Below are 20,362 nucleotides of genomic sequence, written 5' to 3' on the forward strand. Positions count from 1 at the left end.
GCTATTCTACATTGTCTATTTACATATCTTGTTAACTTATCATTGTTTTAAAAATTCCAAATAAAATTATCATTGGTTAAAAAAAGAAATCAAAGGGATGATTGAGAGTTCCATAATAGTATCCTTTAGTAGACCATAGTTATCGATACTTTATATCGTTGGTTGAATTGGTAATAACCAAAACATACCGAGTAAAATTGGTCAAACTATAATATATATCAAAATAATTTGTATATGAAAAATTTATTTGTTTTAGAAAATTCACATTAAGGATTTGAACCTATATATTTAAAATATGAAAATACTACTAAACAATATGAAAATACTTGAAGCAAATTAAGATTTTACACATCTGATATCACTTTTGGATGACATAGCAAAATGTCATCATATTATAATAAGAAAATAGTGAAAGGGTGGTATAAAATACATTTATTCATGCATATATCTTTTTTGGGTTTGACTTCATATTCATTTTAGTAAGTTTAGAAATAATCAATCAAACAAGTATGACTCTCACACAATGTTTTGGACTTCAAATTTACTAAAAGCTAATACTTTAATCGATTTAGCGACTCATATAATAAAACTCTATGTCTACCAACCTTACACATAACACATATCTATGTCTAGCAATCTATGCATGTGAGTCTGAGTTTAGTGTACACCTTAATTGTATTAGTCATCAATGTCTTGGTCAATACTAACATTTTATTGAAATAGATCCATGTCTAGCAACTATAATGATAAAATTAAACAATATAAACTATCAAACATACCTCTATGTCTACTCGTCTATGTCATCTAGTTTGACAATTATTCAATATTTACATGAATCTACGTATAGCATTCACATAAACATAGACACATATTGTGACAATTAAGCATAAAACTATGTCTAGCATTATAGAAAAAGGATGAATTATATGCATAAAGCTATAGAATCAGAATTTCTTTACTAATTCATTTCCTAGAACATATCAAGCAATTCGTCAATCACATAGTAAGCATTAAGCATGACAATAATAATCATAAAAATAAACTTCAAGTCATTCATAATCAGATTCCAAATATTACAACAATGAATAATACAATCAATCCCAATGAGAAAACAACTTAACTAAAAAAATTCATACATAACAAGATAAAAGAGCAATTTAGAAAATTATAATTCATGTAGAAGTGTCAGCTTCTCCATGACCATACAACAACTGCACCACTCTTACTCTCTAATTTTTACAGCTTGTTTCCAACACAAAGTATTTGAGGGCTAAGGAAACTAGAAATTGTCCTAGTAATTACTGCAAGTTTAGTTCTAAACTCCCATCGTACACTCTACTCTCTAGATTGGTAGACTCTTTTTCTTGCCTGTCTCGACCTCTTTTTAAAGTTTTTGAATTTTGGCCCTTACGCTCGGCGCACATCTCTATCTGGTCTGACCCTTCACTTGGGTTGTTTGCGCTTGGTGCGAATTTCACGCTTAGAGCGGATTGCGTTGAGCTCAACTATTGCGTTGGGCGTAGATCAGCTGACTCGTCCATTTGCTTGCTTTATTTCATTTGCTTGTTTTATGCCTTTGACATTATTTTTTTGCCTATTTTTCCCTTTTATGTTCTCACATGTCATGGAAACTTAAATCATAGGATTAGTGCAAATCTTCTTAAAATCTCCAAATTATTTTTTGGTACTACCAAGGGTATCCCCTCATCGTTTTTGATAAGGAACTAATTCATTTTGGATGTGTGGTTGCCCCTCCAAATAAAAAATCCAATTATGAATGCATAAAGTAAGTATTTAGAATTAAAATGTATTAAATTAACCTTATAAATTAAGGTAATTTTTACGCCTAACAATGTACTATTTGGTAATGTTTGTTGGTTATGTAGCAAACAAAAGTGTAGAGAGGAAATATGTGACGTAAAAGACATGATTTTATTCATCAAAAAGACACATAATTTATACGGCATGAAAAAGAAAACTGATGCAGAAAAAATACATTCCTACACGAATAGCATAATGAGTCACAAAAGTGCTCTAACATAGTCGGTGGAATATTCCTAACAGCCATATTGGCTCTTTATTGCTTAATGGATAGAAACATAATAGTTTCTGAGTCATATCAATCAACACTCTTCCTTGACTCTGGAGCTGTAAACTTCAAGCTTTTGTCAAATACTTATTCTCAGAGCCGTCAAGATTGAACTCGGTTATGTAAGTCCATTTAACTCATATACCATTCTTGTGTTTATTCATCTCTACCAACTCACATGTCTCGTATTTTAATCATCATGAGCTCCTCCTTCATTGCATGTATTGATTTTTGGTCAGTTGCAGCTTCTTCATATCCTGCAACATCTAATGGTGTACTCATAGGTTCTCCAACATTTGTGTATATCCATTGTAGCTTCTCTGTAGCCTTCCATATCTTTTTTTGCGGAAAAAGAAGCCTTGTTTACTTCCCATATCGGTTGGCAATGCATGTATGAGGCTTTGTTTCTATCTCTTCTTTGTGTATTACAACTTGTAATCTTTCATCAAATCCAAGACAAAACTTTTGCCTTTTATTTGAACTTTGAACACCTCTCTAACTTTTGAATCTTTAATCATGTAGTTTTTGTCTTCAAACAAAACCTTATAGCCTTTCTCCATCAACTAAGGAACACTTAACAAATTTTGATTAATTTCAGGATCATATAAGACATTATAAATTAATTTCAAACCTATGTAACTTTTAATTGCAACTGTTCATTTGCTTTTTGTTGCAATATATGACCCATTTCCAATTCTGACTTTGGAAATAGCAGTTTTGTCAAGCTCTTTAAAGAGCTCTCGATCATAAGTCATGTGCTTTGCACAACCAAAATCAATGAGCCAATTTTCTGTAGAATTGTTGGCGTCAAAACATGATAGTGCGAACAATTGCTCTTCTTCTGGTTGATCATTAGCAGCCTTAGCTTCTCCTTGTTGTTGTTGAAACTTGCATATTTTTTCCATGTGTCCTCACTGGCCACACTTATGACATCTTGCATCATGCCTTCACCAACGTCTGTTTTGTGGATGATTAGTTTTTTTGTAATAGAAACAAGGGGAAAAGACTTCATTGTTGCACTTTGGTTATTGTATTTGTTGTTTGCAGAACCTTTAGTTTTATAGTTGTTATTTTCCCTCCTTTTTTTGTCATTCCAACCATTGTTGTTATGTAATATGGTTTGGAAAACACTCTCCATAGATCCTTCTTGCCTCATAAGCATCTTTTGTTCATGTGCATGTAATGCATTCAATACTTCTACCAAGGTGATGCTTGACATATCCTTAGACATTTCCAACGATGAATTGCAGCTTCATATTTTTCATGAATTGTAACTAGAATCTTTTGAATTATCTTAGAATCATAAAATTCAGTACCAAGAAGTCTTACATTGTTGGCAATGACTAGAAGTTTATTAGAGTATTATTTGATTGTTTCTGAATCTCTCATCCTTTGCATTTCAAATTCTCGGATCAAATTCATTACTTACATCCCTTTGACCCTTTCATCTCCCTCATATTCTTGCTTCAAAATTCCAGATTTCACAGGTTGTTTTCAGTGTCATTATTCTGTTAAAAATGGTGGGTGAAATAGTTGCATATAGACATGTTCTTACTTTGGACTTTCTTTGCTTCATTTCTTTCTCATTTTTAATTTGTGCAATAGTGGGATTGTGTGGAAGAGTTGGAATGACATAATCTTTTTCAACGGTTTCCCGCAGATCATTAGCATCCAAGAAAGCTTCCATTCTAACAACCTACACATGATAATTCTTTCTAGTAAACACTAGAGGTGAAAATGCAGCAGATACTGCTTCTGAATTCATTTTGACAATTTTAGTCAATAAAATGTAATAGAGAAAGTTTTTTGGTTGTGTTTGGTTTTGATTTGTGTTTTTGTGTTTTCTCATATATTCCTCAAAATATAGCTCTGGTACCAGTTTGTTGGTTATGTAGCAAACAAAAGTATAGAGATGAATTATGTGATGTAAAAGGTTTGATTTTATTTATCAACAAGATACATAATTTATACAACATTGAAAAGAAAACTGATGCAAAAAAAAAACAAATTCCTACATGAATAACATAATGAGTCACATACGCGCTCTAACATAGTAGGTGGAATATTTCTAACAACCATATTGACTCTTTATTGCCTAATGAATAGAAACATAATAGCTTCTGAGTTATACAAATCAATAATATCGCTCTAGCACTTAGTTAAACTATGATTTGATACTTTGGTTAATTACTGAACAAATTGCTAGTGAGGAATTTTCAAAATTGGATGTTTCTCAAGGAAATATGTGTTTCTAAATTATCTATTTTTCTCAAAATTGTGATTTACTTTTATTTTAGCATTTTTCAAATTGTTTTTCTTACTTGCAAAGTGTTTGAAGTTGGTAGCAGAATCATAGATAGGGTAACAATTTGAATCTATTGCATGATGTCCAAATGGTAAAAATATTCAAAATATTACATTGACAAAAGATAAGTTGCTACATCTTTATTTTTCCACCATTTCAGACATGTTACATGACCAAGTGATTTATTTTATTTAATATGCACTAACAATGTACAAGTTTTATATATTGTTACTTTATTATCCATCATTCATGTTTAATTATCATCGACTCTTTAAAAAAATAGTACAAATAAATGGAGGAAGATATAGTGATTGAATATAAATCTTTACACTGTCAATATATAGATATTAGAGTATTATTTATAACCCCCTAACAAGGATAACAAAAATAATGAAGTTAATGAAGCTAAGAAAGGAAAGAAGAGTATAAAAAAGGTCCAGCCTATCATGATTAAGATCTTGTCCTCCAATCCATGCATGACCAAATCTTCCACTAACAGAATTGCATACAGTCACTAGCACTGTGCTGAGGAAGTAACCCATTGAGGTTGAGCACCATGACAATGAAGTACAAATGCTTCTCATGTCATTTGGTGCTTTTGAGTAGAAAAATTCAAGCATTCCTCCCGCTACAGTTATATCTGATAATGTAAACAAGAGGGTTTGCACCATTAGCCAAAATATAGACATTAAATTTCCCTCATTGAATTCTTTCAACCTCTTATATTCAACCATAGCAGCCACTGCCATAGACACTGATGATAATGCCAATCCCACTCCCATCCTTACATGTGGTTGATAAATTATATTGATCACTTCGTTGTTGCCATAAAAGCGTTTAGATTGTTCAACTAAGTATAATAGAACAAGGACGACAACTAGGGGAATCAATGATATAGATTGAGTGGTGATAGTAAAATTGTATATTTTTCTATTCATGAAGTTCCCTTGCTGCACTGGGAATGTCATAAATTGAGCCACACAACAATTCAGCATAATTGTCGTTGCGAAGATTGGAAGAAGACCGAGGAACGACTTAGTCTCCTCAACCTGAGTAATCTCAATTGTGTCATCATTCAAAGCTTTGTTTAGAAACCTGCAAAAGTTTTAACAGTTAACACAATATTCGGTTCACTAAATACATTTTGTCCTTATCATTTCAATAGTTTTTACTTTAATAGAGCATATGTGCAAATGAATGTCATAAAAAAAATGATTCCATTACTAAAATAATTGATTGGGAGATTTCGAAGGACCTATACTACAATACAAAATGAATGAGACTTTTTTTTAGTAGAGAAGTGAATGAGACTTGAGATGATGGCACATATCATATATATTTTAAGTCACTTCAATCAATTAATTAAGGTTACACTGAAATAATGAAGATCTTACTTGAATTTATTATAAGATTTCTCTTTTGCATATGATTGTTTTTTGGCACTCGGATGCACCTCAACTGTTGTGGTGTCATTTGTATTCCTCACTGAAGCAACAAACACCTTGAGACAAAAGATTGAAGAAATTCAGATTTAACAATACTTAATCAATTAATAGAATTACATATTTTCTTATTTGCATTTTCCAAACATGTGTATCACCTTAACCATCCTTTTTATGGGACTTCCACTAGGTTTCTTGCATCTGTATAATGGGAAACCAGCTAAAAAAATAGAAATGGAACAACATATGAGTATAGCTGATATCATAAAACTCCAACCCCAACCATAACTCTCTTCAATCCACACCATTAAAGTTGCTGCTAAAATGCTTGCTGCGAGTATCGAAATGTAATACCAATTGAAGAAAGAGGAAATGAGGCTTTGCTTGGTATGATCAAGTTGATCAGCACCATGTGTAGGCAAGGTAGCCTTGGATCCTCCAATTCCTATGGCCATAGCACCAAGTCCAATATAAAGAATAGAAGCCTGAAAAGTCGAAGGTGTTTCATTCTCGGGTGGTAGCAAATTTGAGTTTTTAGCTTGGTAAGTTAGCAAGACAACTCCCTGCAAAAATTCAAGTCTTTAATTTGAGTCTTATGAAAAATAAAATGTTTAGATATTTTCCAATTGTATTTCTTACATTGTTTATTAATGACTTCGAAATTAGAATAAGAGATGGATAAGAATCTCATACCAATAACTCTATGGTAGCATAAAGTACAAAAGCAGTTAACTTTGTTAAGTAAGAGTCATTGATAAATCCAGCAACAATTGTGAGAAAATAGGAAATTCCCACGAAGTTGGTAAGCATGTTTGAAGATTGAGCAACAGGGTAATGCATGTACTTCAAGAAATAGTTAACCAGGTTCATACAATTGCCCAAGAAGACCAAGCTCTGGATCAGCTCCACAACTGCGATTAAAAAACATATATTGTTAACTTTAATAATAATTTTTTCATAATAATTTGCATATGACAGTCTGATGGTTGAATCTTATTGATTGGTTTAATCAATTTTAAAAGCTAACTTATAGGAAATTTGGAACTATGGAGAATTATAGAGCAAGAATATATTTTTAATTAGTATTGTTACATTGATATATGGATCTAACACTCTATATTTCTTTAATTAGCCACTAAGAATTTCATTGGTTGATCTTTTTTTGTATTGGGTGGGTACCTCTTGTGCTCGGTTAATTACATTCTTTCATGATAAAAAATTTGTTGCTACTTTTGCCATTTTTAATTAAATTATGCTAAGAATGAGATAGCTAATGTGAGATTTAATTTTTAACATACAACCTTCGTATAAGTCTGTCAGATTAGGCACAATTTTCCTTTTGACTCGTGATTAAAGTTATCTTTTGACCCATGATAACTTGAACATGTCAATGTGAGATGAGATACTTAAATTATACCTAGGAGAATGTGGCACATGATTACTTCCCAATAAAATGGACAATAATACTGAAAAGGAAACATAAAAATGCTAAAGTAGTTCCTCATAACTCATAATTTTCGTCAAAAATATATATGTGTTTTCCAAACTTGGTTCACCGTTGAACCAGAGAAAGATTTTTTTTTATAAACCTGAGAGAGATTATATTTAATAAATCATACGTATCCTTCATTTATTTGAAGCAATCAACTTAGAGCTCTTCCTACTAAATATTTAAATAAGTATTTTGTTTTTTGTGTGTGCCGAAACTAGTTCTAGTACATAAATATAAAATAGGTAAACCAATATGTTTTTTTCTATACAGACATATAACAATTTGTCTAAAAATATAATATACATATTTTTTAAGGTTTTAAGTAAATTCATGTAATGTATATATATTTAAAATATTAAGTTAAAAGAAAATATTCAATACAATAAAGGTGTAAGCTTTTTTTTACTTTCAGCTAATCATTTATTATTCATGTCTTAATAATTAAAGACTTTTAAATAAAAATAATATACATGAATAATTAATACATGTAAAAAATTTACATCTCGACAGTACATGAATATTAACTATTAAATTAATTCATTTCTTATGTTAAAGAGAAAATAGTCTATGTATTCACATTTGTTTACATTGTAATGCATCATTCATATGTTATTCATAGTTAATTTTTAAATAAAATTACACTATACTACCCTATAAAGTCAAAATATTACTAATGGGCATCTAGGTAGTTTAACAAACATAATTTTTAATCCCAAAATTACCCTTCTCTAAATCCAACATTTTTTTTGTAAGGTGGTCCAATCGATTTAATCAATGATTCGACTTAGAAATGACTTTGGTTTGTAGTTTTAAAAGATTCAACGGTTGGTTCCATTTGAAGTGGGGAAAATTTGGTTAGACTCTGTTACATCCAGTTAAATCATAAAAACCCGAGAAGTGAATCAGACATTTCATTTAAAATTTAAAAAAATGGAATACTACTTTAATGTTTTGTTTTATTTCGATCCAAAAAGAATATTTAGAGATATTACTTCAATATAATTATACATAATTACTAATTATATAAAATTTTATATTTATATATAATTATATACTTGTAGATAATTATTATATATGAAATCACTCAGTCTGACTACACGATTTAATCATTTAAACTGGTTAAACCTAATATAGAATATCTTCTGGTTTGATATTCAGCTTGGGTTTTCACAATATTGAATAATATATAAAGTTACATAAATTAAGTATATCCAACTAAAAAAATATTATTTTGACATTTATATGATGTAAAGATTGTACAAAAAATTTCAAATAATATGAATGTTGGTTGACATATAAGATAATAATATTAACACACTGGTATATATAAATGGTTAATAATGTAGTAACCCTATAAAAATTGATATTATGTGTACACGAGGCAAAGTTTAACAAATAGATGCAATTAAATAAATAAAAATACACTGTTGAAGAGAAACCATTCTTACCATAAATACACATAATTGTTCACACAAAAAATTAGTTTTAAGAATAAATATTCAATTTAACAAAAATAAAATATAGTAAGAAAATAAGAATAAATGAATATTTAGCTTACTGCATGCAAGGCTAGCAGCTCGAACTCCACCATGATTTCTTGGATCAGCTTTCCTTCCTTTGTAGTCAACATAATCTTCACTTTCATTGCCGATCAATGCTTCCCGTGATTCTAAACTCTGCAGAAGAAAAAATGAATTATTTTCAGAAATTGAAAATTAATCCTTTAATATCCCAGAGTTAGAGGGAATTATGTTTTTTAGCATGATTTTTCATTGAAGTTTATGTCACATTGGTGTTTTAAATTGTGGTCATGGTTGCGGTTACTGCATTGTGGTCGTTGTGATACGAATTGTTGTCATTACGGTGTAAATTATTTTGTGAGTGAAAAAATATATTTGATATTCATGCGGCCTTATACCGTTCCTTGCTGCCAGATGCGATCACATCATTGTGATTAGGTATTATACCATAATTATGGTATGATATAGTTGTAGCGCTCACTGCAACTACAATATTGTGGTCACATCACGTGATGCGATATGCAATTTGAAAATTGTGTCACATTATTAGAAGTTAGGGAATTTCAGCATGCATTTCTGTTCTCTACAACAAAAAATACCCTCCATACATATATGCTAGGCAAAATTCAAAATAAAAGTATTGTTGAATCAATAGTTAAATAAAAATGAAATATGAACACTACTATGTAGTTTTCTGAAACATACCATGATGATATGTTTTTGTCACTCAATGTTGCATTTTGTTTATAGGTAGAAATGGATATATATATATATATATATATATATATATATATATATATATATATATATATATATATATATATATATATATATATATATATATATATATATATATATATATATATATATATATATATATATATATATATATCTAGAACTTCAAATGTTAATGGCTTCATGATTTCATTCCATTTTTAGATATACTTCTTGTATTAAATTAATTCAAGAGAACACAGAATGACAAGAATAAAAAAATTAAAGTCACCAAGACTTAATGTGAAAGAATCCTAACCAATTTTTAGCAACCTTTGAAGTTTGAACACAATTACAATTGGATGCTGGGAAATTAAGGACTAGTGTTTGATTTTATTATTAAAAGGATAAATGCTTAATTTTATTATCTGGAAAAAAAGATATGTACTGCCGTTGTAAAAGTTTTTGACACACTAATTATATTAACACCATTCAAATATTTAATAATTATTAAATCTGAAGTAAAAGTAAAGTAATACAAAGAATTGATGAATGATATAGTAACTATTTATAAATCTTTATACTTATACTCTTTAATACTTTGTACTTTGATACATACGGCTATATGACTTTAGTGCATTTGGATTTTTTTAATTTCATGATTTTATTACTTTTATTAAAACAATTGTTGTATTTAATTATTCATAAGAACACGAAATGCTTGATTTTATTATAATAAAAGGAAAATAAAGCTACAAAATCTGGTGTATCGCTAGGCACACTGGTCTAAAGTATTTTAACGAATAACTTTTTATTTAAAGTTTCATTCATCAATTTTAATTCCATTATTTAATAATTAATGAATAATATTAAATTGAACAATATAAATATTCAAAACAACCAAAAATTAAAATATTGAAAGAGTAATCATATATCTCCTACATTCCTACTAAGTTCTCCTAAAAATGGTTCTAACAATATGAAAGTAATATATACTACTTATAAATCAATCATTAATAGAAAATATGACTTTTTGGTATATATCACTTTTTATAGATATAAATATTTTTAAGACAATTTAGTAGATGAATATATTATTGTCTTAATTAAATATTTTGAGGTCAAACCCTTATAATGCTATAAATTCAACGATATTACATCTAGATTTTCCTACTCATAATATTTCTATCTCAATGGGAAAAGAGTATGTTTCTATTTTGAGAGGGGTCTCCCAATAGATAACGTGTGGCAGCAAATGGAAATCGTTAAACTTTCAAGTAAAATTGCAATATTTTTCCAGTCTATTTTTCGATGTTTTTTTTACATTATTCTATTGTTTTGATGTTTTATAAATCAAATATATATTTATACTTTTTTGAACTATAATTTATTATTGTTCATCTTCATTTCATTCAATGTTGATTAAATGAAATTATTTTAATCATATTATATCAATTTTACATGATTTGATGATTTCCTATATATTATATGTATAACTTTAAACAATAAAATATATGGAATACATGAAGCATGAATTAAATTTAAACAATGAGTCGCAATCTAATGGATTTGGATCATGTTCCTTCCCGGTTCAAAAGTACACGTTACAATCGAGCTTAGAGGATGACAACTAATTCAAGACCTGACGACAAGTCGGATCCGAACATCCCACAATCTCAACCGGACAATCATGAAAGACATACCATTGGATGGACAGAACGACAAAGCAATACAAAGATCATCTCTAACACCATATAGTTATGCCGTGTAACAACCCAATTCTTTTGTGAATAAAAAAATACTTTTATAGAATTTCTAACTCAACAACTATTTATGACTATGAATTTCTTCCTTCACAGATTTTATTTATTGTGGATATATTTAATAATTATGAGTTTCTAATTAAAACAATGACACAAATGACATAACAATATATTTTTAAGACTTCAACAATTCAAGTTCATTATCTATAATTATGTGAATGAATAAATTATTTCCAAGAATTAATTGTCCTCATTTCATGACTAAGTATAAATATTTACTTATCAATACTTTTGTCATTCTAAAGCAACATAATAAAAGCACATGTGATAATATCCATCAAAATGTCATGACTAAAAGTCATATATAACGTGTTTTACCTAAAACAACTACATAATAACTATGATCCAAAGGAATTTATAGGGATGCAATTTCTAGTTAGTTTTAGTTGCATAATACAAATAACTTATATTATCTCCAAGTAAATTAAAACTTGTGTTCCTAGAGTATCAGAAGTTAATTTCATCCTTACAACAGGGTACCCCAATACACAAAAACATAACATCTAAGGTAACCCATTTACCAGTCTTCCAAAATAAGAGTATCCAACATATCATTCCAATCACACAGCAACACTATATTCCTATGCTATTAACAGGAACCTGATCCTCTACCATTTCTTGGGGAGAAGTGTTGCTTGTTATCTGTATGATCATAAGATATATCAGTACACAATATACAAAAACAAAGAGAGAGTATGTTATCCTTTTAACGCGCAATATGAGGAATTATATGGAAATTAAGTATCATAACATAGTATAAATAATATATCACAACATGGACAATCATAACTCAACATAAGCGATTATAACACAGTATAAGCGACATGACACAACATAAACAATTATAGCACAATAACAACAATCATATTATAAAATAAACATATCACATTTATCAAACATAGAACTCAATCTCATGAGTATGGTGCATAAACTATGCACTGTATCACCAACAAGTTCAATATCAAATGCAATGCATGTGGATCCATATTCAACCTTTCACTTTTCAACTCAACTCCCATTATTTTTCAACTCAACTCCTTTTGGAAAGCAATCGGGAGTACAAGACATCCTGTATGATATAATACAATAACTAAGTACACCTATCAGATCAGGTGACTCTCAAACCAGGAGCTCTCTCACCGATCCAGATAACTCAGAGGGGTGTCAGAAATCACTTGGTTAAGCAAGGCTATCCTGATCTACATGGGATCAACCTAGACCATCAGTGGACTATCCTACCCAAGTAACCCTTAGGTTTTCATGATGAATCACCATCATTAACCACCCCTATTCATTTCCCAAAGATATCACTAGTTTGAATCTTTCCATCATGCCACAAACCTTCCTCCAATGTTATGACGAATGTATGTATGTCAAACACATTTTATATGTACTGAAACTACATTTCCATTCTATTTTTATGTACATACCTAAGTGTATGTAACATCGACAGTAGTAATTTCATTTCAACTACATCAACTACAAATCAAGATAATTATAATTAATTTTAAATTCTATCCAAACACAACATTCACACTATTTTCTAACATATACTTAGGATATCACAACATTCACAGAATCCATCACACCATTAATCAATTTGGGTTTACTAACTATACTGTTCCACATATTGATTATTATACAAAAAAACAAAGGTAATACAAGTTTGCAACCGACTTTGAGGTCATCAGACCATGCTATGACACAAAGACTGAGTATAAGTATTTACTTATCTATACTTTTGTGATTCTAAATCAACATAATAAAAGCACATGTGATAATATCCATCAAAATGCCATGACTAAAAGTCATATATAACATGTTTTAGCTGAAACAAATACATAACAAATATGATCCAAAAGAATTTATAGGGATGCAATTTCTAGTTAGTTTTAGTTGCATAATACTCAAATAATTTATAGTATCTCCAAGTAAATTAAAATTTGTATTCCTAGAGTATCAGAAGTTAATTTCATCCTTACAACAGGGTACCCCAATACACAAAAACATAACATCTAAGGTAACCCATTTACCAGTCTTCCAAAATATAAGTATCCAACATATCATTCCAATCACACACCAACACAATATTCCTATGCTATTAACATGAACCTGATCCTCTACCATTTCTTGTGGAGAAGTGTTGCTTGTTATCTGTATGATCATAAGATATACCATTACACAATATACAGAAAACAAAGAGATAGTAAGTTATCCTTTTAAGGCACAATATGTAGAATTATATGGAAATTAAGTATCACAACATATTATAAATAATAGATCACAACATGGACAATCATAACTCAACATAAGCGATTATAACACAGTATAAGCGACATTACGATTATAGCACAATACCACCAATCATATTATAAAATAAACATATCACATTTCTCGAACATAGAACTCAATCTCACGAGTATGGTGCATAAACTATGCACGAGTATGGTGCATAAACTATGCACCGTATCACTCAACTCCCATTATTTTTCAACTCAGATTCTTTTGGAATGCAACCGGGAGTACAAGACATCATGTATGATATAATACAATGACTAAGTACACCTATCAGACCAGGTGACTCTCATACTAGGAGGAGCTCTCTCACTGATCCAATAACTCAATGGGGCTGTTAGAAATTACTTGGTTAAGCAAGGCTATCCTGATCTACAGGGGATCAACTTGGACCATCACTGGACTATCCTACCCAAGCAATCCTCAAGGTTTTTATGATTAATCGCCATGATTAACCAGCCCTATTCATTTCCCGAGATATTACTATCTTGAATCTTTCCACTCTGCCACAAACCTTCCTGCAATGTTATATTCTGCCACAAATCTTCCTCCAATGTTATGATGAATGTATGTACATTTCCATTCTATTTTTATGTACATACCTAAATGTATGTAACATCAACAGCAGTCATTTCATTTCAACTACATCAACTACAAATCAAGATAATTATAATTAATTATAAAATTCTATCCAAACACAACATTCACACTATTTACAAACATATACTTAGGATATCACAACATTCACAGAATCCATCACACCATTAATCAATATGGTTTTACTAACTATACTATTCTCCATATTGATTATTATTATACAAAAAAAACAAAGCTAATACAAGCTTCCATCCGACTTTGAGGTCATCAGACCATGCTATGACACAAAGACTACGTATAGATATTTACTTATCAATACTTTTGTCATTCTAAAGCAACATAATAAAAACACATGTCATAATATCCATCAAAATGCCATGACTAAAAGTCAAATATAACATGTTTTAGCTGAAACAACTACATAATAACTATGATGCAAACGAATTTATAGGGATCCAATTTCTAGTTAGTTTTAGATGCATAATTCAAATAATTTATAGTATCTCCAAGTAAATTAAAACTTTGTGTTCCTAGAGTATCAGAAGTTAATTTCATCCTTACAACAGGGTACCCCAATACACAAAAACATAACACAAAACAGAACACCTAAGGTAACCCATTTTACCAGTCTTCCAAAAGTATAAGTATCCAACATATCATTCCAATCACACACCAACACTATATTCCTATTCTATAAACATGAACCTGATCCTCTAGCATTTCTTGGGGAGAAGTGTTGCTTGTTATATGTATGATCATACGATATACCAATACACATTATACAAAAACAAAGAGAGAGTAAGTTATCCTTTTAAGGCACAACATTTGGAATTATATGGAAATTAAGTCTCATAACATAGTATAAATAATATATGACAACATGGACAATCATAACTGAACATAAGCGATTATAACACAATATAAGCGACATGACACAACCTAAACGATTATAGCACAATACCAACAATCATATTATAAGTTAAACATATCACATTTCTCAAACATAGAACTCAATCTCATGAGTATGGTGCATAAACTATGCACTGTATCACGAACTAGTTCAAAAACAAATGCAATGCATGTCGATCCATATTCAACCTTTCACTTTTAAACTCAACTCCCATTATTTTTCAACTCAAATTCAACTCCTTTTAGAAAGCAATCGGGAGTACAAGACATCTTGTAAGATATTATACAATAACTAAGTACACCTATCAGACTAGTGACTCTCATACTTGGAGCTCTCTCACTGATCTAGATAACTCAAATGGGATTCAGTAATCACTTGGTTAAGCAAGGCGATCATGATCTACAGGGGATCAACCTGGACCATCACTGGACTATCCTACCCAAGCAATCATCAAGGTTTTCATGATGAATCACCACCATTAACCACCCCTATTCATTTCCCCAGATATTACTATCTTGAATCTTTCCATTCTGTCACAAACCTTCCTCCAATGTTATGATGAATGTATGTATGTCAAACACATTTATATGTACTGAAACTACATTTCCATTCTATTTTTATGTACATACCTACGTGTATGTAACATCAACAGCAGACATTTCATTTCAACTACATCAACTACAAGTCAAGGTAATTATAATTAATTATAAAATTCTATCCAAACACAACATTTACACTATTTACAAACATATACTTAGGATATCACAACATTTACAGAAACCATCACACCATTAATCAATATGGGTTTACTAACTATACTGTTCTCCATAGTGATTATTATACAAAAAAAAGGTAATAAAAGCTTGCATCCGACTTTGAGGTCTTCAGACCATGCCATGACACAAAGACTAAGTATAGATATTTACTTTTCAATACTTTTGTCATTCTAAAGCAACATAATAAAAGCACATGTGATAATATCCATCAAAAGGCCATGACTAAAAGTCATATATAATATGTTTTAGCTGAAACAACTACATAATAACTATGATCTAAAGGAATTTATAGGGATGCAATTTCTAGTTAGTTTTAGTTGCATAATACAAATAATTTATAGTATCTCCAAGTAAATTAAAACTTGTATTCCTAGAGTATCAGAAGTTAATTTCATCCTTACAACAGGTACCCACAATACACAAAAACATAACACAAAAAATAACATCTAAGGTAACCCATTTACCAGTCTTCCAAAATATAAGTATCCAACATATCATTCCAATCACACACCAACGCTATATTCCTATGGTATTAATAGGAATCTGATCCTCTACCATTTCTTGGGGAGAAGCTTTGCTTGTTATCTGTTTGATCATAAGACATACCATTACACAATATACAAAAACAAAGAGAGAGTAAGTTATCCTTTTAAGGCACAATATGTGGAATTATATGGAAATTAAGTATCATAACATAATATAAATAATATATCACAACATGGACAATCATAACTCAACATAAGCGATTATAACATAGTATAAGTGACATGACACAACATGAACGATTATAGCACAATACCACCAATCATTTTATAAAATAAACATATCATATTTCTCAAACATAGAACTCAATCTCATGAGTATGGTGCATAAACTATGCACTGTATCACCAACTACTTCAATATCAAATGCAATGCATGTGGATCCATATTCAACCTTTCACTTTTCAACTCAACTCCCTTTATTTTTCAGCTCAAACTCAACTCCTTTTGGAAAGTAATCGGGAGTATAAGACATCCTGTATGATATAATACAATAACTAAGTACACCTATCGGACCAGGTGACTCTCATACCAGGAGCTCTCTCACCGATCCAGATAACTGAAAGGGGATTCAGAAATCACTGGGTTAGGCAAGGCTATCCTGATCTACAGGGGATCAACCTGGACCATCTCAGGAGTATCCTACCCAAGCAACCATTAAGGTTTTCATGATGAATCACCATCATTAACCACCCCTATTCATTTCCCAAGATTTTACTATCTTGAATCTTTCCATTCTGCCATAAACCTTACTCCAATGTTATGATGAATGTATGTATGTCAAACACATTTATATGTAGTGAAACTAAATTTCCATTCTATTTTTATGTACATACCTAATTGTATGTAACATCAACAGCAGTACTTTCATTTCAACTACATCAACTACAAGTCAAGGTAATTATAATTAATTATAAAATTCTATCCAAACTGAACATTCACACTATTTACAAACATATACTTAAGATATCACAATATTCACAGAATCCATCACATCATTAATCAATATGGGTTTACTAACTATACTGTTCTCCATAGTGATTATTATACAAAAAAACAAAGGTAATAAATGCATCCGACTATGAGGTCATTAGACCATGCTATGACACAAAGACTAAGTATAGATATTTACTTATCAATACTTTTGTCATTCTAAAGCAACATAATAAAAGCACATGTGATAATATCATTCAAAATACCATAACTAAAAGTCATATATAACATGTTTTAGCTGAAACAACTACATAATAAATATGATTCAAAGGAATTTAGAGGGATGCAATTTCTAGTTAGTTTTAGTTGCATAATACAAATAATTTATAGTATCTCCAAGTAAATTAAAATTTTTATTCCTAGAGTATCAGAAGTTAATTTCATCCTTACAATAGGGTACCCACAATACACAAAAACATAACATAAAACATAACATCTAAGGTAATCCATTTACCAGTCTTCCAAAATATAAATATCCAACATATCATTTCAATCACACACCAACACTATATTCCTATGCTATTAACAGGAACCTGATCCTCTACCATTTCTTGGGGAGAAGTGTTGCTTGTTATATGTATGATCATACGATATACCAATACAAAGTATACAAAAAAGAGAGAGAGAGAGTAAGTTATCCTTTTAAGACACAACATGTGGAATTATATGTAAATTAAGTATGATAACATATTATAAATAATATATCACAACATTGACAATCATAACTGAACCTAAGCAATTATAACACAATATAAGCGACATGACACAACATAAACGATTATAGCACAATACCAACAATCATATTATAAGATAAACATATCACATTTTTCAAACAAAGAACTCAATCTCATAAGTATGGTGCATAAACTATGCACTGTATCACCAACTACTTCAATATCAAATGCAATGCTTGTGGACCCATATTCAACCTTTCACATTTCAACTCAACTCCCATTATTTTTTAACTCAACTCCTTTTTGAAAGCAATCGGGAGTACAAGACATCATGTATGATATAATACAATAACAAAGTACACCTATCAAACCAGGTGACTCTCATATCACGCTCTCTCACCGATCAAGATAACTCAAAGGGGTGTCTGAAATCACTTGGTTAAGGTTAAGCAAGGCTATCCTGATCTACAGGGGATCAACCTAGACCATCACTTGACTATCCTACCCAAGCAACCCTCAAGGTTTTCATGATGAATCACCATCATTAACCAACCCTATTCATTTCCCATGATATTACTATCTTGAATCTTTCCATTCTGCCACAAACCTTCCTCTAATGTTCTGATGAATGTAAGTATGTCAAACACATTTTATATGTACTGAAACTATATTTCCATTCTATTTTTATGTACATATCTAAGTGTATGTAACATCAGCAACAGTCATTTCGTATCAACTACATGAACTAAAAATCAAGATAATTATAATTAATTATAAAATTCTATCCAAACACAACATTCACACTATTTACAAACATATACTTAGTATATCACAACATTCACAGAATCCATCACACGATTAATCAATATGGGTTTACTAACTATACTGTTCTCCTTATTGATTATTCTACAAAAAAACAAAGGTAATACAAGCTTGAATCCGAGTTTGAGGTCCTCAGACCATGCTATGACACAAAGACTAAGTATAGATATTTACTTATCAATACTTTTGTCATTCTAAAGCAACATAATAAAAGCACATGTGATAATATCCATCAAAACGCCATAACCAAAAGTCATATATAACATGTTTTAGCTGAAACAACTGCAAAATAAATATGATCCAAAGGAATTTATAAGGATGCAATTTCTAGTTAGTTTTAGTTGCATAATATAAATAATTTATAGTATCTCCAAGTAAATTTAAATTTGTATTCCTATAGTATCAGAAGTTAATTTCATCCTTATAACAGGGTACCCACAATACAGAAAAACATAACACAAAACATAACATCTAAGGTAACCCATTTACCAGTGATCATAAGATATACCATTACACAATATACAAAAACAAAGAGATAGTAAGTTATCCTTTTAAGGCACAATATGTAGAATTATATGGAAATTAAGTATCATAGCTTATTATAAATAATATATCACAATCTGGACAATTATAACTCAACATAAGCGATTATAACACAGTATAAGCGACATTACGATTATAGCACAATACCACCAATCATATTATAAATAAACATATCACATTTCTCGAACATAGAACTCAGTCTCATGAGTATGGTGCATAAACTATGCACTGTATCACCAACTACTTCAATATCAAATGCAATACATGTGGATCAATATTCAACCTTTCACTTTTCAACTCAACTGCCATTATTTTTCAACTCAGCTCCTTTTGGAAAGCAACCGGGAGTACAAGACATCATGTAAGATATAATACAATAACTAAGTACACCTATCAGACCAGGTGACTCTCAGACCAGGTGACTCTCATACCAGGAGCTCTCTCACTGATACAGATAACTCAAAGCGGTGACTGAAATCACTTGGTTAAAGGCTATCCTGATCTACAGGGGATCAACCTGGACCATCACTGGACTATCCTACCCGAGAAACCCTCAAGGTTTTCATTATGAATCACCATCATTAACCACCCCTATTCATTTCGCAATATATTACTATCTTCAATCTTTCCTATCTGCCACAAACCGTCCTCCAATGTTATGATGAATGTATGTATGTCAAACACATTTTATATGTACTAAAACTACATTTTCGTTCTATTTTTATGTACATACTTAAGTGTATGTAACATCAACAACAGTCATTTCATTTCAACTACATCAACTACAAATCAAGATAATTATAATTAATTATAAAATTCTATCCA

General features: G+C 30.3%; 1 protein-coding gene across 1 annotated transcript; it reads right to left on the bottom strand.

Moving 5' to 3' along the window:
- Positions 1–2,745: 2,745 nt before the first annotated feature.
- On the bottom strand, positions 2,746–9,004 carry LOC109339270 (protein NRT1/ PTR FAMILY 4.1-like; the record flags this gene model as incomplete). The annotated part of the gene is made up of 7 exons (XM_019576681.1): positions 2,746–2,976; positions 3,645–3,785; positions 4,904–5,489; positions 5,789–5,895; positions 5,995–6,399; positions 6,530–6,747; positions 8,887–9,004. Coding segments are annotated over 7 exons (1,806 nt in total), but the record flags the coding sequence as incomplete, so codon positions are not given.
- Positions 9,005–20,362: the final 11,358 nt, after the last annotated feature.

The sequence above is a fragment of the Lupinus angustifolius genome, unplaced genomic scaffold (genome assembly GCF_001865875.1).
Source record: "Lupinus angustifolius cultivar Tanjil unplaced genomic scaffold, LupAngTanjil_v1.0 Scaffold_65_65, whole genome shotgun sequence".
Classification (NCBI taxonomy): domain Eukaryota; kingdom Viridiplantae; phylum Streptophyta; class Magnoliopsida; order Fabales; family Fabaceae; genus Lupinus; species Lupinus angustifolius.